This window comes from Macaca nemestrina, chromosome 7 (genome assembly GCF_043159975.1).
Source record: "Macaca nemestrina isolate mMacNem1 chromosome 7, mMacNem.hap1, whole genome shotgun sequence".
In the NCBI taxonomy this organism is placed as follows: Eukaryota; Metazoa; Chordata; class Mammalia; order Primates; family Cercopithecidae; genus Macaca; species Macaca nemestrina.
In genome coordinates this window covers 168,185,025-168,211,746 of record NC_092131.1, presented here as the reverse complement: position 1 = coordinate 168,211,746, position 26,722 = coordinate 168,185,025, and the positions used below count along the sequence as shown (strand labels likewise).

At 44.3% G+C, this 26,722-nt stretch overlaps 2 protein-coding genes across 5 annotated transcripts in view; one reads left to right on the top strand and one right to left on the bottom strand.

Annotated features, from left to right (window-relative positions):
* Positions 1-26,722, bottom strand: part of LOC105463654 (apoptosis and caspase activation inhibitor) — a 236,116-nt gene that overhangs the window by 188,871 nt on the left and 20,523 nt on the right. The window contains exon 1 of one of the 2 annotated variants that reach the window (XM_011710858.3): positions 5,670-6,083. The exons of the other annotated variant lie outside the window; for it this stretch is intronic. Within the exon in view, the coding sequence (XP_011709160.2) occupies positions 5,670-5,924 (255 nt within the window). The 5' untranslated portion in view covers positions 5,925-6,083. Of the gene's footprint in view, positions 1-5,669; positions 6,084-26,722 lie in introns of those variants that run through there. 2 annotated transcript variants of the gene reach the window in all.
* Positions 1-26,722, top strand: part of LOC105463652 (cholinergic receptor muscarinic 5) — a 98,859-nt gene that overhangs the window by 69,053 nt on the left and 3,084 nt on the right. The window contains exon 1 of one of the 3 annotated variants that reach the window (XM_011710855.2): positions 24,884-24,967. The exons of 1 other annotated variant lie outside the window; for it this stretch is intronic. The gene's annotated coding sequence lies outside the window, so the exon portion shown is untranslated. Of the gene's footprint in view, positions 1-24,883; positions 24,968-25,013; positions 25,142-26,722 lie in introns of those variants that run through there. One more of the 3 variants, XM_071067169.1, reaches the window with a different exon arrangement.

Below are 26,722 nucleotides of genomic sequence, written 5' to 3'. Positions count from 1 at the left end.
CACCTGTAGTCCCAGCTACTCAGGAGGCTGAGGCAGGAGAATTGCTTGAACCCAGGAGGCGGAGATTGCAGTGAGCCGAGATCATGCCACTGCACTCCAGCCTGGGTGACAGAGCGAGACTCCATCTCAAAAAAACATTTGCAAATCAAAATAACTGCATATATTAATCAATGTAATCTAATTCAGTCTAAAAGAAAAAATAGCACCCAAGCCTGTAGAGTTACATAACATTTTTAAGTCAACATTTATTACAGGAAAACATGAAATGGTAACCACTAAAAGATTTTCAAGTATGAAAATATATTCTGTTGAATAAGTGTCTGTGGGGAGATGGGGAATTAGAATACAAGTAAAATAGAATAAGAAACAATGGAAATCTTCACACTACTAAAGAGTTGGGTTTTGTTTTTTGTTTTGAGACAGAGTCTCACTCTGTCTCCAGGGTAGAGTGCAGTGGCGTGATCTCGGCTCACTGCAATCTCCACCTCCCAGGTTCAAGCGATTCTCCCACCTCAGCCTCCCAAGTAGCTGGAACTACAGGCACGTGCCACCATGCCCAGCTAACTTTTGTATTTTTAGTAGATACAGGGTTTCACCATGTTGGCCAGGATGTTCTCCATCTCTTGACCTCATGATCCACACACCACGGCCTCCCAAAGTGCTGGGATTACAGGCGTGAGCCACCACACCCAGCCTAAAGAGTTTATTAATGTGATTTTTAAATGGATAAAGGCAAATATCAAATCACTCTAGTATTTAAAATCCATCCATAGCCAAGTGTGGTGACTCACATCTGTAACCCCAGCACTTTGGGTGGCTGAGGCGGGAGGATTCCTTGGGCCCAGGAGTTTAAGACCAGCCTGGACAAGACAGCGAGACCATCTCTACAAAATACAAAAATATTAGTTGGGTGTTATGGTTCACGCCTGTACTCCCACCTACTCAGGAGGCTGAGGTAGGAGGATCCCTTGAGTACAGCAGGTGAAGGCAGCAGTGAGCTTTGTTCACACTACTGCACTCCAGTCTGAGCAACAAAGAGAGACCCAGTTTCTTTTTAAAAAAAAAAAAAAAAAATCAATTTATAAAAATTGTGTGAGTTTTATTTAAAATGTCAAATATACAATATTTTGGAAATTTTATATTTTGAAATTCTCTGATCCATTGATAAAAATGTGTTAGATATAAACTTTAAAGTACATTGTACATGGTTTCCCAAAAATTTTATAGGCAGAATACAAGCAAAAAATTCACTTGTCTGTGTTGATCTTGAAAATATGTAAGTGAAATAGTGTCAGGGAGAAAAGAAACTTAAAAACAGAGTATGTTAACAAGGATAGGGATGCCAAAATAATTACAGTGTGTGAGCAATGGTTTGCAGCAAGAGGAAAGGTCAATTTCCGGGATTACCAAGAGCTAATCTTAAAGCAATCTTCTGTTGGGACACTTAAGCACAGTTCAGTTTCTAACCAAATTTGCTTCAGGCTTTCTGGAAAAAAAGGAAAATAAAGTCTAGAGGCTGTCATTTCAGTTTGAGCTTTAACAGGCTCTCAGTCTCTAGCTGGCTGACACGTTGCTGGTGGCTACTCTGAGCAACAATGAAGGAGCAAGGCCTTAGACACCTGCCTGTAACTGACCTGACACCATTTCTTCCCTTCAGGTTCACACAAAACTTGAATAGAAAATTACAGATTTCCCTTTTACCAAGTGAAATGAAAACGTCAAAGGCATCTGGTATTAATCACTACTCAGGCTTTATTTATAAAGCAAAAGTTTGATCAGAATAAAATGCCTCCAGGCCGGGCGCGGTGGCTCAAGCCTGTAATCCCAGCACTTTGGGAGGCCGAGACGGGCGGATCACGAGGTCAGGAGTTCAAGACCATCCTGGCTAACACGGTGAAACCCCGTCTCTACTAAAAATACAAAAAACTAGCCGGGCGAGGTGGCGGGCGCCTGTAGTCCCAGCTACTCGGGAGGCTGAGGCAGGAGAATGGCCTAAACCCGGGAGGCGGAGCTTGCAGTGAGCTGAGATCCGGCCACTGCACTCCAGCCTGGGTGACAGAGCAAGACTCCGTCTCAAAAAAAAAAAAAAAAAAGAATAAAATGCCTCCAGATTCTACTTTTTAGTACAACTATAAACAGCAGTCTCATCTTTTATTGAATGTAAGTCATTTTAAAAGGAATATGAAAAGCTGCAATATAAATACGGAGCAAGAAGGAACAGGTCTGCTAACACCCACAATAACTGAAGATGGTACCAATATTACCTTAAAACCTTATAACCATACTAAAACATCAGTTTAAAAAAAAAATCAGGCATGTGAAAGATCACTCAACAGTCCTCCACACAACCCTTTTTCAAATCTCAAAGTCATTCCAGGAGCAGTTTAGAGCAGCCGTCGAAAGAACAGGCTCTGGGTGAAAATGCTGGGGTGGAATCCAGGCTCAGCAATTTTCTGGTTGAGTGATATTAAAAAGTTATTTCACCTCTCCTAACCGTGACTTATTTAACGGTGCCTCAGCTGTCTCATCTCACATTAAGTACTCAACAAATGTGAATTACTGTTATTACTACAGGAAGGAAAAAAGAAAAAAAATTCCAAAGACTGCCAACAGGCCTTGTCTTCCTCTCTGCTAACAAACCATCACAAAGCTAAATACTAAACAATTCTAGTACTGGCAGGAGTGATGGGGGGCATTATTTATTCATTTAGTTAGCAAGTTAGTTGAGATAGAGTCTCACTCTATTGCCCAGGCTGGAGTGCAGTGGCACGATCACAGCTCACCACAGCCTCCACCTCCAGGACTCAAACAATCCTGCTGCTTCAGCCTCCCTTGCAGCAGGGACTACAGACGCACTCCACCATGCTCGGCAGTTTTTGTATCTTTTTTATAGAGACGGGGATATCGTTATGTTGCCCAGTCTGGTCTTGAACTCCCAGGCTCAAGTGACCTACCCACCTCAGCCTCCCAAAGTGCTGGGATTACAAGCGTGAGCCACCACACTCGAGCCAGTTTTTTTTTTTTCCATAATCATTGTATCTAGTACAATAATGCTTCTAGTGAGTATTCTGCGAAGAGAATTATGCTCACTCATAATCGGTGAGCTTAGAGCTCAGACCATTTACAGAAGGAATGACTTAGGAGCAAGAGACTAAGAGATGTACTCAACTTAGTACTCAACTAAGTTATCTTGGAGTATTATATAGCTATCTAGAAGTTGGTTAGTTTGATTTTGTTTTCCATTTATACGCAGTGGTCCAAAATAGAAAGCAAAGGTGTACACAAATTGGTTTCCGAAGGTGGGCAACTGGTCTTCATATGGCTGGGAGTCTGTTATGATTTTTTTTTTCTTCTGATCATTTCAGTTACTCTCTCCTTGGGGCACAAATGCACCATGGGATATGAGAACAAGAAGGCTGCAGCAAAGTCAATCTTGTCTCATGTAATCGTTAAGCACCAAAAATGGTGTCCTAGCAAGACTAAATACAAACGGTACTTCAGAATCTGAGAAATGGAAGGAACTTAGAGATGACCAATCCAAACCAAAATTAAGAAACAATCTGCCCAACATCCCTTCCTCCAGCTTTGGCTGAAAACATGATGATGAAGGGATAAGACCAACTCAACAAAAGAAAAAGCCTAAAATTTTAACAGAATGTGTTACAATACTAGCTTACATTTTTTAAAGTCTTGGATTATTCTTTCTCTTTAATGATATACCATCATGGCCAGGCACAGTGGGTCATGCCTGTAATCCCAGCACCTTGGGAGGCAGAGGCAGGTGGATCACCTGAGGTCAGGAGTTCAAGACCAGCCTGACCAACATGGCGAAACCCCATCTCTACTAAAAATACAAAATTAGCCGGGCAAGGTGGCTCATGCCTGTAATCCCAGCTACTCAGGAGGCTGGAGCAGGAGAATTGCTTGAACCCAGGAGGCGGAGGTTGCAGTGAGCCAAGATCATGCCATTGCACTCCCGCCTGGGCGACAAGAGTGAAACTCCGTCTCAAAAAAAAAAAAAAAAAAAAGGTATACCATCATTTCACCCAATTTAATTCAACAGAGATTAAGAAAACAGAAGCACCTTCACTCACTCAATTCAACTTAAAGACGCTTATTAGCAAAGTCCTGTGCGCCAGACACCATAGTTAATACCAAAGGTACCATGACTACAATTGCTCTCAAAGCACGATCTCTGCAGCCAAGGAAATGTCTACTTTGTTCTCAGTAAAGTGGTGATTGGTTCACAAAAAAGTAAGAGATAAAATAGAGTTGACTCAACGGCAGCTTGATATAAATCCCAGCTCTGCCACTAGCTGTGAAACCTTAGGCAAGTCAATTAACCTGTAAAAATAAAGATTACTCTCTCTCTCTATATATATATATGTATATATAAATAATATATAACATTGTATTTAATATATAATTACATACTATTATATAACATAATTCTACATTACATATATATTACATATATATAATACAGTTATAAGAACAAAATGTGATATATAGTGGCCACTAGGTTGGTCTTAGTTTCGGTCATTTCCTTAGTTTCCGTCAGTTTACACCAGGTAAACTGACCCTAAAAATGTTTTTATATCTCATTCAAGTTTTGCCTATTACCTACCTTAATCCTAACAAGATTTAAGTTTGTTACATTTAAATTTAAGTTTTATATTTTTTCAGCTCTGTATTGCTGTATACAACCACTCTCTTTAGGGATATCTTACCTGCTATGCCCCTGAGATACTGTAAATACGTCAGTAAGAGCAAATTTTGCCTCATTCAGAAAAGCATTTTTTAAATCTGTGTGCATAAGAATGCAGAATATAAAGATGGTCTTGTCCTACAGATGTTAAGGAAACAGAACAACTCATAAAAAGACAGTCCTTAACTCCCTTACCTATGATTAATGCCCCCATATATATCATCCCCTGCTCCAATCTCCGAAAACTTTCCTTCTATGACTGTGTCAATAAGACCGATGATATTGCTATTAAAACTCAGAACTTGACTGCTCATTTATAAATTGGAAATTCAAAACGACAAAGGCCAGTGCTCCCTGATTTCTACACATATAGGTATGATAAAAGAGAACTACGCTATTACAAAGAACTCTGCATCTGGTCCCGCTCCTAAATACTAGAGTCCAGTCGTAGGGGTCATTCTTTCATTCAACAAACTTTTTATTATGAACCTACTATGTACTAGGCATTGCACAGCTAGTGAACAAAACAGAGCAAAAAATCCCTTCTCTCCTAATAACAGGAGCGTGCCCATAGAGTAAAGGCTGCCGAGGGATCGCGTCCTGGCCGCGCCTCGGTCCCACAGAGGTAATGTACACACACCCCAGCCGGCCACGGGCCGCCGAGACCTGCAGCCCCGACACGCGGCCTTGTCCTCTGGGTTCCCAACCCGGACCCTGGGGCAGGCTGGGAAACCCTCCCACTCCACCGTCTCGCGCCAGCGGGCCCGGAAGCCACGAGGGGAGGCAAGAGCACACCCAGGCGCGCCCCCGCCACCATCCGCCCGTCCCGCGCAGGCGCCGCCGCCGCAGGCGCCCGTCTGGCGCGCGCCTGGCACGCTCTCTTGCGGCTCTTGACTGGCGGCCTCAGCCCCAGTTGTCCCAGTTACATGCGGTCCCAGCCCCACCAGCCGTCGCCTCTTACCGGCGCGCTGGTCCCTGCGCCCCGGCCTCCCGGCTCCCGGCGGCTGCCTCGCGGGGCGCCTCCTCCTCCTCGGCCTCCGCGAGCGCCGCGGAAGCCCCGGCCACGGCCCCGGCCCCGGCGTCCGCCTCCGTCCCCGCCGCCGCCTCTGGCTACCGCTGCTGCCGCCCCGGGCCGCTCGCTGTGGCGGTCTCCGCCAGGCCGCCCGCGGCCGGGCCGCCGCCCGCGGCCTCCCCGAGCTCCTCGCTCCGCCTGCATCTGGCCGCCGCCGGCGGTGCTGAGCGCGCGGGAGCCGAGCCGCGGCGGAGACGCCCTGGCCCCACCGGAAGCGGGCCGCACGGAGGAGCCGTGAGCGAACGGCGCCCGGTAGCAGCGAGCCGCGGGGTGCGGGGCCAGGGATCGAGGCCGGCCGCGGCGGGGCGGGGCGGCCGGGGTCCCGCAGGTGGGGCCGGAACCGGGATCGCGGGAAGGCCAGACCGATGGGAGCTGGAAGTGGTGGGGGTCTGCAGCGGGGCAGGGGGGTTCTCAAGGCAGCAGAGATACTTGGAGGGGAGGGACGGTGTTAAGTGCAAGGACGACTCATACAATAAAATTTGTATAATGTGAACTTTCGGATAAAAAAGATTAAATGTGTGTATTTGCATAAGAAAAGGTCTATACAAATATATACTAAAATGTTAGTGGTTAACTGCTCAGATTTCCAGTGAGTTAATTTTTTTCCTCCGTTTAATCTAATTTTCAGGAATGAATGTGTATCATTTTAAAACTATACCGAAGTCAGGGGGAGGTGTGGATGTAAAGACAGTTGGTGTCTGGTGAGAGGTGGACTACAGCACGTGGGAGAAGGAACAGTGCGAAACTGGGAGATGGCTAGAAGGGCGTCAAGGTCCTCAGCAGAATATCTGTAGAAATGACTACTATAGCTGACATTTATTGAGCACATGAGTATTTCATTTTCGTAACAGCTCTATGAGGTAGGGATGACTGTTATCCTTATTCTGCAGTAAGGTAACAGCCTTGGAAAGGTTAAAATAACTTGCCTAAAGTGAACAACTAGGTAGTGGTGGAACTGGCATTCTAAGGCGGTCTCACTCCAGTCCCTCCTTTCAACCAAGGAAAAAAAAAATGAAGGGGAACAGTTGGTTACACAGATGCATGGAAGCAGTTTTTAACTTGGGACTGAAACCACATGAAAATAATGAAAGCAAGGGCTAAAATGTCAGCCTACTAGAACAAGTGTTTTCTTCCCTCTCAGTACTTTCTGGTTCTTTCCTATATACATACATAGTTAATACTTTTTTTTTTCTTTTTCCTTTTTTCTTTTTTTTTTTTTTTTTGCTATAGAGTCTTGCTCTGTCTCCCAGGCTGGAGTGCAGTGGCGCCATCTCGGCTCACTGCAAGCTCCGCCTCCCGGGTTCGCGCCATTTTCCTGCCTCAGCCTCCTGAGTAGCTGGGACTACAGGTGCACGCCACAGCGCCCTGCTAATTTTTTGTATTTTTGGTAGAGAAAGGGTTTCACCATGTTAGCCAGGATGGTCTCAATCTCCTGACCTTGTGATCCGCCCGCCTTGGCCTCCCAAAGTGCTGGGATTACAGGCGTGAGCCACCGTGCCCAGCTTTCATTGCTTCTAATTGCCTACTCTGCATCAGGCACAGTGCTATGTCCTGAAATTAAAAACAAAAACAAACAAAAAAAACCTTGCCCCTGCCCTCAGGTAGCTCACTGCCCACAAGGAAGATAATCTAGTTATGTGAGCAGATGATTACAGTACAGTGCAGTGTTGCTGAGTGCACTGAGAGATTCAAGGTCAAGGCCAAAAGAAGCAAAGTTGAATTATGTTTAAACGCGTTATCCAAGGCTTCATGAGAAATAGACCCCGGACTAAGCCTAATGGTTGAGTGGGAGTTTGCCTGGTTGGTAAATGGGAGTAGGGGAGCCTTCCAGACAGAGGGAACTATTGAAGGATTGTCAACTCCAGAGAAACAGTCTTAAAAATGATAACACTTGTAGAGCACTTATATGCACCAAACACTATTCTACATGCTTCTCATATCACTTCATTTGAGACTAATAGCTGCCCTACAAGGTAAGCTAGTGTTGTCCCCATTTTACAGATCAGGGATCTAAGACGTTAAGTAACTTCCAAGATTACACGGTTACAGGCCAGGTGCATGGCTCATGCCCGTAATCCCAGCATTTGGGGAGGCTGTGGCAGGTGGATTGCCTGAGCCATGAGTTCGAGACCAGCCTGGGCAACATGGTAAAACCCCATTTCTACAAAAATTAGCTGGGCATGGTGGTGTACGCCTATAGTTCCACTACTTGGGAGGCTGAGATAGAGAATCATTTGAGCCCAGGAGGTTGAGGCTGTAGTGAGCTATGATCGTGCATGGGCAACAGAACAAGACTATCTCAAAAAAAAAAAAGATTTCAACATATGAATTTTGAGGGAGATGAACATTTAGACCATAGCAGTGGGGAAGGGGCATGGCACAATGTGGTTAAATATCTACCAGCACATCACTGGTGTGGGGTCTTACCAAGTTGGAGATTCACACATTAATCTCAAACTAGATATTTGCACAAATCGGACTTTCTCAATGTTGGCACATTTAGGGCTGGATAAAATTTTGTGGTGGTAGCTTATCCTGTGCATTGTACAATATTTAACAGCATCCCTGGCCTCTACCCACTAGATGCCAGTATCAACCCCTCTCCCCCTTATTAAGACAACCGAAAAGACATTGCCAAATGTTCCCTGAGATGCAATCACCCTGGATGAAAACCACTAGCACAGACAGATGGGTGCAAAAGGTACATTTTAATATCTAAGGAGCTACCGATGTAATTTATCCAAAAATTTATCCAGCCCTAAATTTGCCAACACTGAGAAACCCTGATGTGGGCAAATGTCTGGTATGAGATTAATATGTGCATCTCCAGTGTGGTGACAGACAAGACCAGTGGGAAATAGGGCTTGAAGGAACTATATAAATATCCCTTAAGAAGCCTCCAAAATTATGAGGTAGAAAAGATCAGTGGCTTTCAGATTAAGCCAGTGTTATTAGGGCACATTCACTATGCTTGCTACTTTCAACTGGTCAGTGTTAAGACTCAGTAACACTTTTGAAAGGTATGCCGTTTTAGAGATAGATTTGTTTGTGGATGGTGCTAAGATTTTTTTAACATTTATTTTGCACCTGATACTATTCTAAGCACTTTCCACATGCTAACTCATTAAATCTTCAAAATATTCCTATGAAATAAACACTATTATTATTTGATTTTACAGATAAGAAAACTGAGTTGCAAAAAAGTTAAATAATTTGCTCAAGCTAATAAGTAACAGAACTGGGATTTATACCAGTACAGTCTAGTTCCAGAATCCATGCCTGTGAGTCTATTCTGCAGATGCCCTAAGAAGTCCGGGGGCTATGTTACTCTCCATCTATTCATTCAAGGCTTATTTTGTTTTTCTCAATTCAACCAAGAGTGTTTAGGATATGGAAAATTCTGAGGTTCCCCCTTCTAGCACTTCCTAATTAGCAGACACAACTAGCCAAAGTTCTTTTAACAAGGATATGGTATATATATACTGTCCTAGTGTGATTCTGATCCAAAAATGTGTTATTAAGGTTTAAAAATACCACACAAGTACCTCCTGCATTTTGAGCAACCAGAGACCTTTGGATTGCATAAATAACAAAGGGAAGGAATATTTTCTGGTATTGCTTTTACTTGATAGTCCTGATTTTAAACATATGCCATTGCATGAATAAAAAATTCAGTTTTCCCTTAGGTAGGACTCATGAGAATTCACGAGTATCAAAAACAAAGTGCTGAATTATATAGGTAGCTCCTTAGAAATGAAACTGTACTTTTTGCATATTTTTAACACATATATGACCTAAGTTGTTTTTTGTTTTTGGCTTTTTTTTTTTTTTTTTTTTTAGATGGAATTTCACACTCATTGCCCAGGCTGGAGTACAATGGCGCAATCTCGGCTCACCACGACCTCCGCCTCCCGGGTTCAAGCTATTCTCCTGCCTCAGCTTCCCAAGTAGCTGGGATTACAGGCATGCACCACCACACCTGGCTAATTTTTTTTGTATTTTTAATAGGGACGGGGTTTCTCCATGTTGGTCAGGCTGGTCTCAAACTCCCGACCTCAGGTGATCCGCCCGCCTCAGCCTCCCAAAGTGCTAGGATTACAGGCGTGAGCCATCACGCCCAGCAACCTAAGTTATTTTTTAAATAAAATGGTAGCCAATTCCTTAAGGTAGTTGTTCTCAAAATGTGGGCCAGAAACAGCATCACCTCGGAACTTGTTAGAAATGCAAATTCAGAATTAGAACTCTGGGGATGAGGCCCAGCAATCTGTGTTTTAATAAACCTGCCAAGTGATTCTGATGCATCCTCAGCTACTGTGTCAAGGTAGCATCTGAGCCTTCAAACATCACAAGAAACTCAGTAATTCCTAGTCTAAGACTATGGATTGGCCGGGCATGGTGGCTCATGCCTGTAATCCCAGCACTTTGGGAGGCCGAGGTGGGTGGATCACCAGGTCAGGAGATCAAGACCATCCTGGCTAACATGGTGAAACCCTGTCTCTACTAAAAAAAAAAAAAAAAAAAAAAAAAAAAAAAATTAGCTGGGCATGGTGGCAGACGCCTGTAGTTCCAGCTACTCGGGAGGCTGAGGCAGGAGAATAGCGTGAACCCAGGAGGCGGCGCTTGCAGTGAGCCGAGATGGCGCCACTGCACTACAACCTGGGTGACAGTGTAAGACTCCATCTCAAAAAGAAAAAAAAAAAAGACTCTGGATTTCGTAGGCTCTCACTGATTGATGAAAAGTAGATGTTATGATAGGACTTAGAAAAAAATGCGCTGTCCTCTTGCAAATATAAAGTTTGTGGAAAAAGTACATCTTCCTGATTCTTCTCTTCATAGGCAAGCAGATTTTCTATAGTTTAACTAGTTTCTCACGCTTAATATATAAACAATGCACGCTGGAAAACACATAAGTTTCTCAGAAGGATGTCTTCATTTACTATGTTGTTTTGAACAGCTCCATCTACTACTGAGGGTGCTCACCAGCTACAGTTGGGGAGGGACTCTGGCATGAGCTATTCTTTCAGCCCAGAATCCACAGCCTGTACTCTGGTGGAGAAAGGGAAAGTGAAGAGCTTACCAGGTCATAAAGGTACTTTGACTTGAAGGGCTGGAGTCATGATTAGAGAACTCCTGGAAATGAATGGAGCAAACTCCTAAAATACAGAATACATGACAATAGCTTCTCCTCTCTCCTTCCACCCTCACTCTCAGCTGCTGACTTTGCTTTCTATTTCATGAAGAAATGGAAGCAACCGGAAAAGGATTTCCAGTGTTGCCATTACTACAACTCCCAGCCTACCTGTATCTGTACATATATTCTCTGCTGCCTTCCTTCCCGTTAGTATAGAGGGGTCTCTGCCCCAGTGCAAGGCCAAGGCTTCTATTACTGCACTAGATCTTATCCGTGCTCACCTACTTGGGGACATCTTTCCAGCAAATGCTCCCACTCTCCCCTGCACATCAGTTTTTACCTTCTAATGAGTCATTCACATTAGCATACAAGCATGCTATATTTTCGCCCTTTAAAAAAAATGAGGGCCGGGCGCGGTGGCTCAAGCCTGTAATCCCAGCACTTTGGGAGGCCGAGGCGGGCGGATCCCGAGGTCAGGAGATCGAGACCATCCTGGCTAACACGGTGAAACCCCGTCTCTACTAAAAAAATACAAAAAACTAGCCGGGCGAGGTGGCGGGCGCCTGTAGTCCCAGCTATTCGGGTGGCTGAGGCAGGAGAATGGCGTAAACCCGGGAGGCGGAGCTTGCAGTGAGCTGAGATCGGGCCACTGCACTCCAGCCCGGGCGACGAGACTCTGTCTCAAAAAAAAAAAAAAAGAGAGAAAAAAAAAACTTGTTGGCCTTACACCCTAATCCATTTGCTGCATCATTTCTCTACTCCCTTTTGTAGCAGAGTTCCTCAGAAGAGTCATCTATAGCACTATCTCCAATTCTCCTTTTCCCATTCACTATTTCATCCACTCCTCAAACCTTTTGTGCCGACCACTTCACCAAAACAACTTAGCAAGTTTCACTGTGATCTCCATGTCACTAAATCCAATGGTCAGGTTACCGGCCTAATCTTACTTGGTTTATCAGTCTCATTTGATACAGTTGATTACTCCTTCCTCCTTGAAACATTTTATTGTTGTTGTTTCCAGAACAATACACCACCCTTAGGAATTCAAAGATATGTATAATCCTTGCCCTAGGTTTGTGGGAAGACTTGGGCAACAGTCAAGGGCTTCTGTACCTCCAGAGTCTCACATAACGTTGTTTATGGCAGTACTTAGCACACATAGAAAATGGTAATATTTGCCCAGTACTCTGGAATAACAGGACAATACTGCTCCCAACAGAAGGGGACCCACCTAGCCAACCCCATAGCCTGTGGCAGGAGTGGACAGTGTATGCATTACATGGGTCCAGTTTATGCCTTCATATAAAGCAATTCCACCTATTTTCCTGTCCTATAACAATACAGTAATTTGGCCGGGCACAGTGGCTTACACCTGTAATCCCAGCACTTTGGGAGGCCGAGGCAGCCAGATCACGAGGTCAGAAGATCAAGACCATCCTGGCTAACACGGTGAAACTCCGTCTCTACTAAAAATACAAACAAAAGCTGGGCATGATGGCAGGTGCCTGTAGTCCCAGCTACTCAGGAAGCTGAGGCAGGAGAATGGCGTGAACCCGGGAGGTGGAGATTGCAGTGAGCCAAGATCGCGCCACTGCACTCCAGCCTGGGCAACAGAGCGAGACTCCGTCTCAAAATAATAATAATAATAATAATACATAAAGAAATTTAATGACTTCAGTAACAGACCTCTCTGTCACCTGAATTTGGTCTAAAAGCTCAACTTTATTCTTACATTTTCTTTTTCTTAGAGCTATAAAGATGAACTCTTTCAGTTCAGGACTATTGTATATCCCTTTTATATGACCCACAGCAGCTACCACACTAGTGAACACAAAGTATGTTCTAAAGAACACGTCACACTGAAATCCTGCTCTGGATATTATTGCTTCAGAGATATTAAGAAGTCATTTCTTAATCACCACCTTATCTTCAGTCAGCAATTTGATTCTACCAATCAAAAGAAGTTAGATATATCTTACTTTAAAGTATTCACCACAAAAATGCAAAACCTCCCTCATTCATTCACACATTCCTCTACTGCAAGTCCTTCCTCATATTTAACACAGTGGTACCCCGTGTGTTTTAAGCCTACTTTGTCTTGATTTGTCCTTGAAACGGAAGGAGGGAAAGAGTCACTCATCAATACTCTACGTAACAATATGAGCTGATTATCATGATGTCCCAATATCATTGGATTGTAGATGCCATTAAAGTTTTCCACTGTAGTTGCTATAGAAACAATGAAGAGTAGCAAGGGCAGGTTCAGGCATAATGCTTCTCAGAGAAAAAAAAAAAAGGTGTTTCAGAAAACAAAGGCCTAACCTCACCTTAGGAAAAGGCTCAAAAGTTGGCAAGGCCACTTGACAAGAAAAGGAATGGATTTGGTACACAGGGTTACCTTCTTTGATTCTTACGTTGCTTTGCTTCATTTGTAAAGTATCGACAGCAAAGAACAAGAAACAATCGGCCAAGGTTGGAAACACAGAGGCTTTTATTACTGTGGGAGTCTTTATCTTATGTAGTGGTAGAAAATAAACCTGGGATGATTACTGCTCTCTCTTAATGCTGGTACCCTAAAAATAAACATACTCTAGATGATGGGATGAAAAATGGGAACTTTTAAAGTTTGAGTAATCAGGGAAGAGCTCAAAAGGATCTACACTCCCAGATAACCACTTACATTTCATTTGCCTCTGCAACTTTCCTCACAAATAAGCTACCCCTTCATACACACAAGCAATGATTGAAGAAGTTTATTGTGGAAAACATTCGGGCTGGAAACTCAGTTTTCATACTCAACTATCATCCGAAAAAAGAAATCAATCCATCAGCCGTGGAACCCACCTTATGTCCCAAATCCCTTTGTGGAAAGATCTGTCCAGCAGCCTAGGAATCAGGAAAAGTCATTCCCCCAAAAAGTGAGGCAGGAAAAAAAAAAAAGGGAAAAAGAGAAGGCAGAAATCTCTAAAGGCTAGTTGTATTAATTTCAAACAGGAGAAAAAAAGATTTGTTTAACTCAAGTGAGTTTGGAAGGCAGAGTGGGATTCAAATGTTATTGCACATTGCATTGGAAAATTCCAATCTAACAGTCCCTTTGTGAGCGATCATTCCCCTTTTCTAGGAACTTAGGAAATCATTCTCAGCCTTGCAACTTAAAATATGGTAGGTGGATCAGTAGCATCAAGAATACTCAGGAGCTTTTCAGAAATGTGCAATTTCTGAAAAAGATGGCAGATCAGAAGCAGCAGCCGTCTGCAGCACTCATAGAAATGAGTGAAAGGTGTGAGTGAATACAACACCTTCAACTGAAATATCCAGGGTCTCCCTTTGGGACTAATTAGGCAAACAACTTGACCCACAGAAAACAAAGAAAAGCAGGGTGGGGCGACTGCCCACCTGGGAGCAGCACAGAGCCGAATGAACCCCCACCTCTAGCCAAGAGAAGCGGTGAGGAATTGGGCAACCGCACCCGGGAAACCACGTTTCTGCACAGGTCTTTGCAACCCATGGAACAGGAGATCCCCTTGTGAGTCCATGCCACCGGAGCCTTCGGTCCAGCACACGGCGCTGTGCGGAGTCTTAGCAGAGCAGCCACTGGGGCACACACAGAGACCCAGCAGTTTGTTTCTTTGCTTGTTTGTTTGTTTTCGAGACGGAGTCTCGCTCTGTCATCCAGGCTGGAGTGCAGTGGCGCGATCTCGGCTCACTGCAAGCTCCGCCTCCCGGGTTCCCGCCATTCTCCTGACTCAGCCTCCCGAGTAGCTGGGACTATAGGTGCCCGCCACCACGCCTGGCTAATTTTTGTATTTTTAATAGAGAAGAGGTTTCACCTTGTTAGCCAGGATGGGCTGGATCTCCTGACCTCATGATCCGCCCGTGTCGGCCTCCCTAAGTGCTGGGATTACAGGCGTGAGCCATCACGCCCGGCAGAGACCTGGCAGTTTTACATACTCCAACCCTGCGATCCCTGGCAAGGCGGGAGGTCCATCTGCACATACCCCTAGGAAGAGAGCTGAAACCAGGGAGCCAAGCAGCATCTTTCTGCAGGCCCCACTTCCCCGGCACCTCACAAGGTAAGACCCACTGACTTGGCATGCCAGCCAGCCAACAGTAAAAGCTGGAGTCCGCCTGAGATAGAATCGAGCTCCCAGCGGGAGCATGACTATTATCTCTGTGGTTCAGTTGACTTAGCTATTCTAGCTTGCGGCTTTGGAGAGTCCAAATAGTCCAGACAAGGAAAGGTCCCTCCCAGCGCAGCACAGCTGCTTTGTCAGATGGTGGCCAGACTGCTTGTTTTGTCTTGTTTGGTTTTGTTTTTGGAGATAGAGTCTCACTTTGTCACCCAGGCTGTAGTGTAATGGTGCAATCTCGGCTCACTGCAACCTCTGCCTCCTAAGCTCCAGTAATCCTCCCACCTCAGCCTCCCACACCCTGTTTCCCAGGATGAGGCGCTCTCCACACCAGATCCAGGAAATAAGAGATCAAAGGGTGCGTGGGAGAAGGGATGGGGTCAAACAATAGGACCAAGTGAGTGGAGTAGCTGGGACTACAGACACACATCACCATGCCCAGCTTGTGTGTGTGTGTGTGTGTGTGTGTGTGTGTGTGTGTGTGTGTGTGTGTTAGAGACGGGGTTTCACCCTGTTGCCCAGGCTGGTCTCAAACTCCTGAGCTCAAGCAATCCACTAGCCTCAGCTTTCCAAAGTGCTAGGATTACAGGCGTGAGCCACCACGCCCGGCCAGACTGCGTCTTTAAGCAGGACCTGGATTCATTCCTCCTCACTGGGTGGGATCTCCCTGTGGGAGCTTCAACTGCTCCAGCCAGAGTTATATGGACAGAGCTCTGATCTTTCCCGGCGATGGAGCTCCCAGAGGGAGGGGCAGCCGCCATCTCTGTGGTTTGGTTGACTCAGTTGTTCCAGCCTGCTGGCTTTGGAGAGTCCAAATGGTCCTGACAAGGAAGGGTGCCCCCCAACAGAGCACAGCTGCTTTGCCAGATCATGGCCAGGCTGCTTCTTTAAGCGGGACCTAGATCCATTCCTCCTCATTGGGCAGGACCTCCCTGCGGGGATTTCAGCCACTCTAGCCAGGGTTATACAGACAGAGCTCTGATTTCTCCCTGGGATGGAGCTCCCAGGAGGAGGGGCAGCTGCCATCTCTACAGTTTGGTTGACTCAGCAATTCCAGCATGCTGGCTTTGGAGAGTCCAGTCTGGACAAGGAACAGTCCCCCCACAATGCAGCACACCTGCTCTACCAAAAGGCAGCCAGACTGCTTCTTTAAGCAGGTCCCTGATCCCATTCCTCCTGATTGAGACCTCCCAACAGGGGTCTGCAGCCTAGGTGTGTCTGGGCCAGCAACAGGTCAGTATCCCCCTGGGATGGAGCCTCCAGAGGAGGGAGCAGGCTGCCACCTTTGCTATTTTGCATACCTGGTGGTATGTTTTGGAGCATACCACTAGGTATGAGAAAAACCGAGGTGACTAGGGTCTGGAGTGGACCCACAGCAAACTGCAGCAACCCTATGGAAGAGTTGTCTGACTGTTAAAAGAAAAACAAACAAACAGAAAACAACAACAACATCAACAAAAAAGACCCCACAGAAACCTATTTCAAGGTCAGCAACCTCAAAGATCAAAGGTAGATAAGCCCATAAAGATGAGACAGATTGAACACAAAAATGCTGAAAACTCAAAAAGACAGAGTGCTTCTCCTCCTCCAAATGACTGCACACCTCTCCAGCAAGGGCACAAAACTGGGCTGAGGCTAGGATGGCTGAATTGACAGAACTAGGCTTCTGAAAGTCGGTAATAACAAACTTTGCTGAGCTAAAGGACCATGTTGTAACCCAATGCAAGGAAGCTATGAATCATGGTAAAACAATGCAGGAGCTGACAGCCAGAGTAGCCAGTTTAGAGAGGAACATAACAGACCTGATGGAGCTGAAAAACACACTATGAGAACTTTACAATGCAATCACAAGTATCAATAGCAGAATAGACCAGTGGAGAAAAGAATCTCAGAGTTTGAAGACTATCTTTCTGAAGTAAGACAGGCATACAAGAATAGAGGAGAAAAGAATGAAAAGGAATGAGAAAACCTCTGAGAAATATGGGATTATGTAAAGCCAAACCTATGGCTGATTGGGGTACCTGAAAGAGATGGGGAGAATAGAACCAAGCTGGAAAACATACTTCAGGATATCATTTAGGAGAATTTCCCCAGCCTAGCAAGGTAGACCAACGTTGAAATTGAAAAAATGCAGAGAACTCCAGTAAGATACTCCACAAGAAGACCAACCCCAAAACACACATCAGATTCTCCAAGGTTGAAATAAAAGAAAAAATGTTAAGGGCAGCCAGAGAGAAGGGCCAGGTCACCTACAAAAGGAACCCCACGAGACTAACAGTAGGCCTCTCAGTGGAAATCCTACAAACCAGAAGAGATTGGGACCAATAATCAACATTCTTTTTTTTTTTTTTTTTTTTTTTTTTTTTGAGACAGGGTCTCACTCCATCACCCAGGCTGGAGTGCAGTGGCACGATCTCAGCTCACTGCAACCTCTGCCTCCTGGGTTCAAGCAATTTTCTCCTCTCAGCCTCCCAAGTAGCTGGGACTACAGGGCTACAGGCACCTGCCATCACACCCAGCTAATTTTTGTATTTTTAGTAGAGATGGAGTTTCACCTTGTTGGTCAGGTTTGTCTTGAACTCCTGACCTCAGGTGATCTACCCACCTCGGCCTCCCAAAGTGCTGGGATTACAGGTGTGAGCCACTGTGCCTGGCCTCAACATTCTTAAAGAAAAGAATGTCCAGACCAGAATTTCAGATCCAGCCAAACTAAGCTTTATAAGTGAAGGAGAAATAAGATCCTTTGCAGACAAGCAAATGCTGAGGGAATTTGTCACCATCAGACCTGCCTTGCAAGAGCTCCTGAAGCTTCCATATTAAGCACTAAATATGGAAATATGGAAAGGAAAACCAGACACTACAAAAACACACTGAAGTACACAGACCAATGACATTATGAAGCAACCACATAAAAATGTCTGCAAAATAACTAGCTAGCATCATGATGACAGGATCGAATTCACACATAACCATACTAACCTTAAACATAAATAGGCTAAATGCCCCAATTAAAAGACACAGAATGACAAGCTGGATAAAGTGCCAAGACCCATCAGTATGCTGTCTTCAAGAGACTCATCTCATATGTGAAGACACACATAGGCTCAAAATAAAGGGATGGAGAAAATTTTACCAAACAAATGGAAAACAGAAAAAAGTAGGGGTTGCCATCCTAGTTTCTGACAAAACAGACTTTAAACCAACAATATCAAAAACGAGAAAGAAGGGCATTACATAATGGTAAAGTGTTCAATTCAACAAGAAGAGCTAACTATCCTAAATATATATGCACCCAAAACAGGAGCACCCAGATTCATAAAACAAGTTCTTAGAGACCTACAAAGAGACTTAGATTCCCAAACAATAATAGTGGGAGACTTTAATACCCCATCAACTATATTAGACAGATCATTGAGAGAGAAAATTAACAATGATATTCAGGACCTGAACTCAGTTCTGAATGAAGTGGACCTGATAGATATTTACAGAACTCTCCACCCCAAAACAACAGAATAAACATTCTTCTCATCACTCACAGAACTTACTCTAAAACTGATTACATAATCAGAAGTAAAACACTCCTCAGCAAATACAAAAGAACTGAAATAATAACAGTCTCTCAGACCACAGTGCAATCAAATTAAAACTCAAGATTAAGAAATTCAGTCACAACCACACAACTACATGGAAACTGAACAACCTACTCCTGAATGACTCTTAGGCAAATAATGAAATTAAGACAGAAATCAAGAAGTTCTTTGAAACTGAAACAAAGGGACAAAGTACAAGAATTTCTGGGATGCAGCTAAAGCTTTGTTAAGAGGGGAATTTATAGCACTAAATGCTCATATTGAAAAGCTAGTGGGAGTGTAAATTAGTTCAACCGTTGTGGAATACTGTGTGGCAATTCCTCAAAGACCTAGAGGCAGACAAACCATTTGACCTAGTAATCTCATTACTGGGTATATACCCAAGGGAATATAACTCATTCTATTATAAAGATACATGCACGTGTATGTTCATTGCAGCTCTATCCACAATAGCAAAGACATGGAATCAACCTAAATGCCCATCAACATTAGACTGGATAAAAAAATGTGGTACGTATACACCATGGAATACTATGCAGCCATAAAAAGGAATGAGATTATGTCCTCTGCAGGGACATAGATGGAGTTGAAAGCTGTTATCCTCAGCAAACTAACACAGGAACAAAAACTAAACACCGCATGTTCTCACTTATAAGTAAGAGCTGAATGATGAGAGAACACATGGACACATCCAGGGAAACCACATACACTGGAGCCTGTGGGGATGGGGGTGGGAGGAGGGAGAACATCAAGAAGAATAGGTAATAGATGTTGGGCTTAATACCTAGATAATGGGATGAACTGTACAGCAAACCACCTGGCACACGTTTACCTATGTAACAAACCTGCACCTCCTGCACATGTATCCCTGGACTTAAGATAAATGTTGGGAAAAAAAGGAACAAATGGTTGCTTGAAAACAATTTTAAAACATCTTAAAAATAAATAAGCCAGGTACAGTGGCTCACGCCTGTAATCCCAGCACTTTGGGAGGCTGAGGCGGGCAGATCACCTGAAGTCAGGAGTTCGAGACCAGCCTGACCAACATGGAGAAACCCTGTCTCTACTAAAAATACAAAATTAGCCGGGCGTGGTGTCACATGCCTGTAATCCCAGCTACTCAGGAGGCTGAGGCAGGAGAATCACTTGAACCTGGGAAGTGTAGATTGTGGTGAGCCAAGGTCACGCCATTGCACTCCAGCCTGGGCGAAAAGAGTGAAACTCTATCTCAAAAAAAAAAAAAAAAAAAAAAAAGGTAAATAAATGAGGCCAGGCCCAGTAGCTCACACCTGTAATCTCAGCATTTTGGAGGCCGAGGTGAGTGGATCACTTGGGGCCAGGAGTTTGAGACCAGCCTGGCCAACATGATTAAACCCCATCATTACTAAAAATACAAAAAATTATAATTATCTTGGTGTGGTGATGTGCACCTGTAGTCCCAGCTACTCAGGAGGCTGAGGCAGGAGAATCTCCTGAACCTGGGAGGAACAGGTTACAGTGAGCCGGGATCGTGCCACTGCACTCCAGCCTGGGCAACAGAGTGAAACACTGTCTCAAAAAAATAAATACAGGCCAGGCGCAGTGGCTCATGCCTCTAATCCCAGTACTTTGGGAGGCTGAGGTGGGCGGTTCACGAGGTCAAGAGATCAAGACCATCCTGGCTAACTTGGTGAAACCCCATCTCTACTAAAAATACAAAAAATAAGCCAGGCATGGTGGCGGGTGCCTGTAGTCCCAGCTACTCGGGAGGCTGAGGCAGGAGAATGGTGTGAACCCGGGAGGCGGAGCTTGCAGTGAGCCGAGATCGTGCCACTGCACTCCAGCCTGGGTGACACAGTGAGACTCCATCTCAAGAAAATAAATAAATAAATAAATATAAATAAATAAATTGTGGAAATGCAAGCCCCATCCTTCTACAATTTAACGAGATTATCCAGGTAATTCGTATGCATACTACATTTTGAGACACACTGATTATAAAATCCTGGTGACCTCAGGTGATCTGCCCACCTCAGCCTCCCAAAGTGCTGAGATTACATGTGTGAGCCACCACACCCAGCCTAAGCAGGTATTGTTATACGTGTTTAACAGATGAGAAAGCCAAGAATTCAAAATATGTTGAGGGCTGTTTTCACTACACTAACTCCAAGGCAACTAATAACTGCCATTTCCCTAATTAAGAATAGAGGAAAGTTGACAGCTAAAATTAATACCGTTTCCAATGTTTTCTACTGTGAGCCTATAAGAGCCTGAAAGCATTTTAAAGGATAAACCATTAATTCCAGTCTCTTAATTCCATATATGGAAAAACTGGGGCCCAGAGAGAATACATGGCTTGTCTCAAATCACAAGATTTTAGCGAAATTAGAACTCCTACTCCATACTCCTAGTTCATTGTGTTTACTAAAATGCATTTCCCAAATGTGATTCATGGATTCCACAGGATATTAGCAGACATCCCTCTGAGAAAGGTTAGGTAAGCTAAGCCTCCTCTGTGTTAAGCCGAATTAAGTAATGTTCTCTACTGCAGAACCTCCCAGCTTTCACTAGGCTAATGTGTCTTCTGAATCTCTAAGTGCTCTACATACTACATTCTCAATCTATCAGATCATGAAACCTTTTCAATCAAGCATTTGAAGTAGTCCTAGACTTTGAGCAGACTCTGAGGAAGACTGGGTTAGCCTTGGCTCTCCTCAAGGTTGTTCTGCTTGAATAACTAGGAGCAGTTTGTTATGCCCCTAGAGGCAGAGCACCAACTAAAAAAACTAAAGAGGAAGGGCCAGGTGTGGTATAATCCCAGCATTTTGGAAGGTCAAGGCAGGCAGATCACTTGAGGCCAGGAGTTCGAGGCCAGGAGTTCGAGGCCAGCCTGAGCAACACGGAGAGACCCTATCTGAAAGCAAAATGAAACCAGAAAAAAATTAGCTGGGGATTGTGGCACACGCCTGTAGTCCCAGTCACTCAGGAGACTAAGGCAGGAGGATCCCTTGAGCCCAAGAGGTTGAGGTTGCAATGAACTATGATCACACCACTGCAATCCAGCGTTAGCACCATGAAGCATCTAAAAGAGCCAGTTTGTGGTCATGAAAATATTGCCTTATTAATGAAAATATTGCCTCATTATTTTACCCTGTCCCTTAAGAACCATGCCTCAGGCTCATTCCCACCAGGAGAAGAGTCTTTTTTTTTTTTCAGATGGAGTCTTGCTCTGTTGCCAGGCTGGATTGCAGTGGTATGATCGCCACTCACTGCAACCTCTGCTTCCCAGGTTCAAGCGATTCTTCTGCCTCAGCATCCCGAGCAGCTGGAACTATAGGCACATGCCACCATGCCCAGCTAATTTTTTTTTTTTTTTTTGTAGTAGAGACGGGGTTTCACCATGTTGGCCAGGATGGTCTTGATCTCTTGACCTCGTGATCCACCCACCTCGGCCTCCCAAAGTGCTGGGATTACAGGTGTGAGCCACCACGCCCGGCCGGAATAGTCATTTTGATGCTCTTGTTGCTGGATTGCTACTTTGTAGTGAACATTCCCCTGTGTCAGTCACTGGTTAAATACAAAATGGATTATCTCATTTAATACTTAAAACAATCCTATGAGGTAAGGACTCTTTTTATCCCCACCTCAAAGTTTAAAATCTGAGACTCAGGTTAAGTCATGTGTCCAAAGTCACACAGTAAGTTGGAGCCATATGTTGTGGCCCACACCTGTAGTCCCAGCTACATGGGAGGCTGAGGCAGGAGGATAGCTTGAGGCCAGGGGTTCCAGCTTCAGTGAGCTATGATGGTGACACTGTTCTCCAGCCTGAGTGATAGAGCAAGACCTTGTTTCTAATTAATTAATTAATGTCATAGAGTAAGTAATGGAACTAGGTTTTTAATCTGAAGCTGACCAATGCCAAATTGTTATATGATGGTGAGGTGATGTTACCACTGTAAATTATTTTCTTTTCCCTTTTAGCAAAGAGCCTATTCCATTTATCAGAGAGAGAGAGAGATTTATTTTTATTTTAAAGGATTGGGTGACATGATCGTAGGGGCTAGCAAGTCTGAAATCTGTAGGCAAGTTGGAAAATCCAACAGGAATTGATGTGGCTGTCTTGAGTTCTAAGGCAGTTTGGTGACAGAATTCCTTGCTCTTTTCATTCGGCACCTCGGTCTTCCCTTAAGGCCTTCAAATGATCGGATGAGGCCTACCCGCATTATGGTGGGTAATCTTCTTTACTTAAATTCCACTGATTTCAGTATTGATCATAACTGTGAAGGTATTTTCAACCTTCACAGCAATATCTAGACTGGTGTTTGACAAAACAACTGGGTACTGTAGCCTAGCCAAGTGGACACATAAAATTAACCATCACACGATTGATAAATAAAAAATTATAGGAGGTCATTGTTTCGGACTAAGCTCTTGAACTAGGCTCGAACAACCCAGAATAAAAATCAAAATGGAGCCACCCAGGCAAACCTAAACTCAGTTGTTATTTGACCTGAGAAATCAGGAGAGAGAGAGAGAGAGAGCCAATTTCCCAAACAGGCCACTGCAAATCTTCAATCAGCATGATAAGGAAGTTCTCTCTGCTTTAATTCTAACACACACACACACACACACACACACACGTAGCCTGAAGTAACCTGATATTAACTAACCAGTTATTTTCTGTTGTTCTGTCTGGAAGTAACTAATACACTCCTTGTTCTTTGCTTCTGCTTTCTTCAGGCCTTCTCTGCCTATAAAGCCAAATTCTTCTGGTCAGCTCATCAGAACATTTATTTCACAAAATGAAGAATTGCCTGATTCTGGAATCACAAATAAGACCAACTGAGATCTTTACATTTGTTTCAATTTTGTTTTTTGACACAATATAATATACAAAGTCATAGAAATGTAGGTATGTTAGTTTCTATAGTCCAATTTCCTTTTTTTCTTAATTTTTTTTTTTTTTTGAAAAGGAGTCTCACTCTGTCGCCCAGGCTGGAGTGCAGTGGCAAGATCTTGGCTCACTGCAACCTCCACCTCCCAAGTTCAAGTGATTCTCCTGCCTCAGCCTCCCAAGTAGCTAAGATTACAGGCACACACCACCATGCCCAGCTAACTTTTGCATTTTTAGTAGAGACTGGGCTTCACCATGTTGGCCAGGCTGGTCTCGAATTCCTGACCTCAGGCGATCCACCTGCCTCGACCTCCCAAAGTGTTGGGATTACAGGCGTGAGCCACCGTGCCCGGCCTCCTTATTTTTTTTAATGAGTAAACAGAAGAAAAAGAAGTACCCAGGTTATACATGTGTCCAAAGGAGTACGTGCCCATCCAAATTCCCAGAACCTTCTGTAAATTGCTTACCACCTGATAATAAAATTAAATGGAAAAATTAAATCCTTCCAAAACACTATGTATTCCTATTTTGAAGAATTGATTAGAGAAATTCAGCAAGCCGTCAGATCATTTTACTACTTCTCTCCAGACTAATGTTCCTCAACACCTGGATGTTGGGACTACCTTCAGAGTAGATGGGGAGTCTGCAAGTAGCTGACACAGCTCTTCCAGAAAACTGACTTTTCTCTCAGGTCCTCTCCTGCACCTCCTTCTCCTGCCAGCCTCTCCAGTTTCACCTTTCACTTCTCAGGTTTCTTTGGCTCCAGCTACCTTGTTTCTTTCCATTCCTCCTCTTTTGCCTCTGGGCTGACAAACAAGCTCCTCCCTTCCCTGTCTGAAACATTCTGGCACTACCATCCCCAGCCTCCACCCACCGTTTGTCTAGCTATTGGTGATTCATTCTTCAAGTCTGGTCTCTTAGGTCTCTTCCTCAGGAAGTGCTTCCCATGTCCACTCAACGAGGTTGGAGGTCCTTCACAGGTGTGCCTATGGCCTGCTGCACGCCTGCGATTTCTATCTGCTCATTTATCCACATTCCCAACTAGTGTCTTAAGAGCAGAGACACTGGCCTGTTCCGTGGTATCACCAGCATTAGAGTCTGTCCCATAATAAACATTCAAATATGAGGGGGGCAGGAAAGGAAGGAAGAAAAGAAAGAATAAAGGAGAAAGGGACTTCCACAGGCCCTTTTTGGCACTGTGTGGCTTAGATCTGACCATTGGAAGACCATCTGTGAAGACATTTGCCCAGAGAATTGTAGAGTGTAGAGTAACTTTGGTTTTTTCAGATGCCAGGGAATCTCTACCTAATGACCTGGCAACCTTAGAATTTGCTTTAACAGCTTGAAGAATGTTGACAACGCCAAGGTGTTAGAGGTAGAAGGTAGCAGATGGAGCATCAGGAATGGAGAGGGACCAAAAAGAGGGGCCTTCGTGGGTCAGTGAGACTGCATGTGTTCAGGAGGTGAAGAAGCAAGCAAGATTGGGAAGATGGGAGAAGCTGGTTTCCGGTGCAAGACAATATCATCAACTGGATTCCATGTTGAATTTGAGGTGTTACGAAAACACCCTGGCCGGGCGCGGTGGCTCAAGCCTGTAATCCCAGCACTTTGGGAGGCCGAGACGGGCGGATCACGAGGTCAGGAGATCGAGACCATCCTGGCGAACACGGTGAAACCCCGTCTCTACTAAAAAATACAAAAAAAAAAACTAGCCGGGCGAGATGGCGGGCGCCTGTAGTCCCAGTTACTTGGGAGGCTGAGGCAGGAGAATGGCGTAAACCCGGGAGGCGGAGCTTGCAGTGAGCTGAGATCCGGCCACTGCACTCCAGCCCGGGCGACAGAGCGAGACTCCGCCTCAAAAAAAAAAAAAAAGAAAACACCCAAAATTACAGCTGGAAATATAAAGCAAAGCCAAGAAAACTGTAGCCCTTCACAAATTTGTCATCTTTATGTCAGTTACTGTTATCAAAAAAGTGTCAAGACTTTTGGTAGAGCAGAAATACCCCATTAAACAAAATTGCCCACATGGGGTATTTTAAGGGTCAACAAAAAGATTTTCACTGGGCACGGTGGCTCACGCCTATAATCCCAGAACTTTGGGAGGCTGAGGCGGGCAGATCACCTGAGGTCGGGAGTTCGAGACCAGCCTGGCCAACATGGTGAAACCTCATCTCTACTACAAATTACAAAAATTAGCCGGGCATGGTGGCGGGCACCTGTAATCCCAGCTACTCAGGAGGCTGAGGCAGGAGAATTGCTTGAACCCGAGGGGTGGAGGTTGCAGTGAGCCGAGATGGCACCACTACACTTCAGCCTGGGCGACAAGAGCAAGACTCAGCCGGGCGTGGTGGTGGGCACCTGTAGTCCCAGCTACTCTGGAGGCTGAGGCAAGAGAATGGCGTGAACTCGGGAGGCAGAGCTTGCAGTGAGCCAAGATAGCGCCACTGTACTCTAGCCTGGGCAACAGAGCGAGACTCCGTCCCCCTCCGAAAAAAAAAAAAAAGATTTTTTTTTCCTTTTACCGCCCATTATCATGTCAAGGTGGTATTTGTTATATATCATCAAATATACGTTGTATGCACATGTATCTCTAGAAGGAAAAATAAATGGTAGCAGTGATTACCTCTGAAAAGGGGGGCTTGCAAGCTTGGAGGTCAGAGGTGGGAGGGAGACCTAATTCCTGCCATTTATCCTTTGGTACCCACTGAAATCTTTATCATGTACATAGATTTTTTTAATCTACAAAAGGAAAATTTCCTTTTAGTTTTAAAAGTTAAAATTTGTCAACAGAGGGTTAATTAAATATAGTACATCCATTAAGTGGAATAATGTACAATGAAAGTGATAGCTCTCGATGTACTGATACAAAAGCTGTCCGTGATAATTCATTTGTTAAGTTAAAAACAAAATTCAAATTGTAAATGGTAAAAGTATTAGTATATGCATAGGGGCAATTGTATTTAAATATTTATTTATTAGTATATGCATATGGGAAAATGCCAAAATATACACTAAACTGTTAGCATTGATTACCTCTGCAAGATGGAATTAGAAGAGACTTTTGCTTTCTAAGATTTACATTTTGACATTGTTCAAACTTTTATGAGGAATATATTACTCTACAATCAGAAAAAAGATAACCTAAAACAATTCTATGATATTGCAAATAGTCCAGGAACAGAGAGAAGGTCCTTATCTTCAGCAGCTGGGGCAAATGT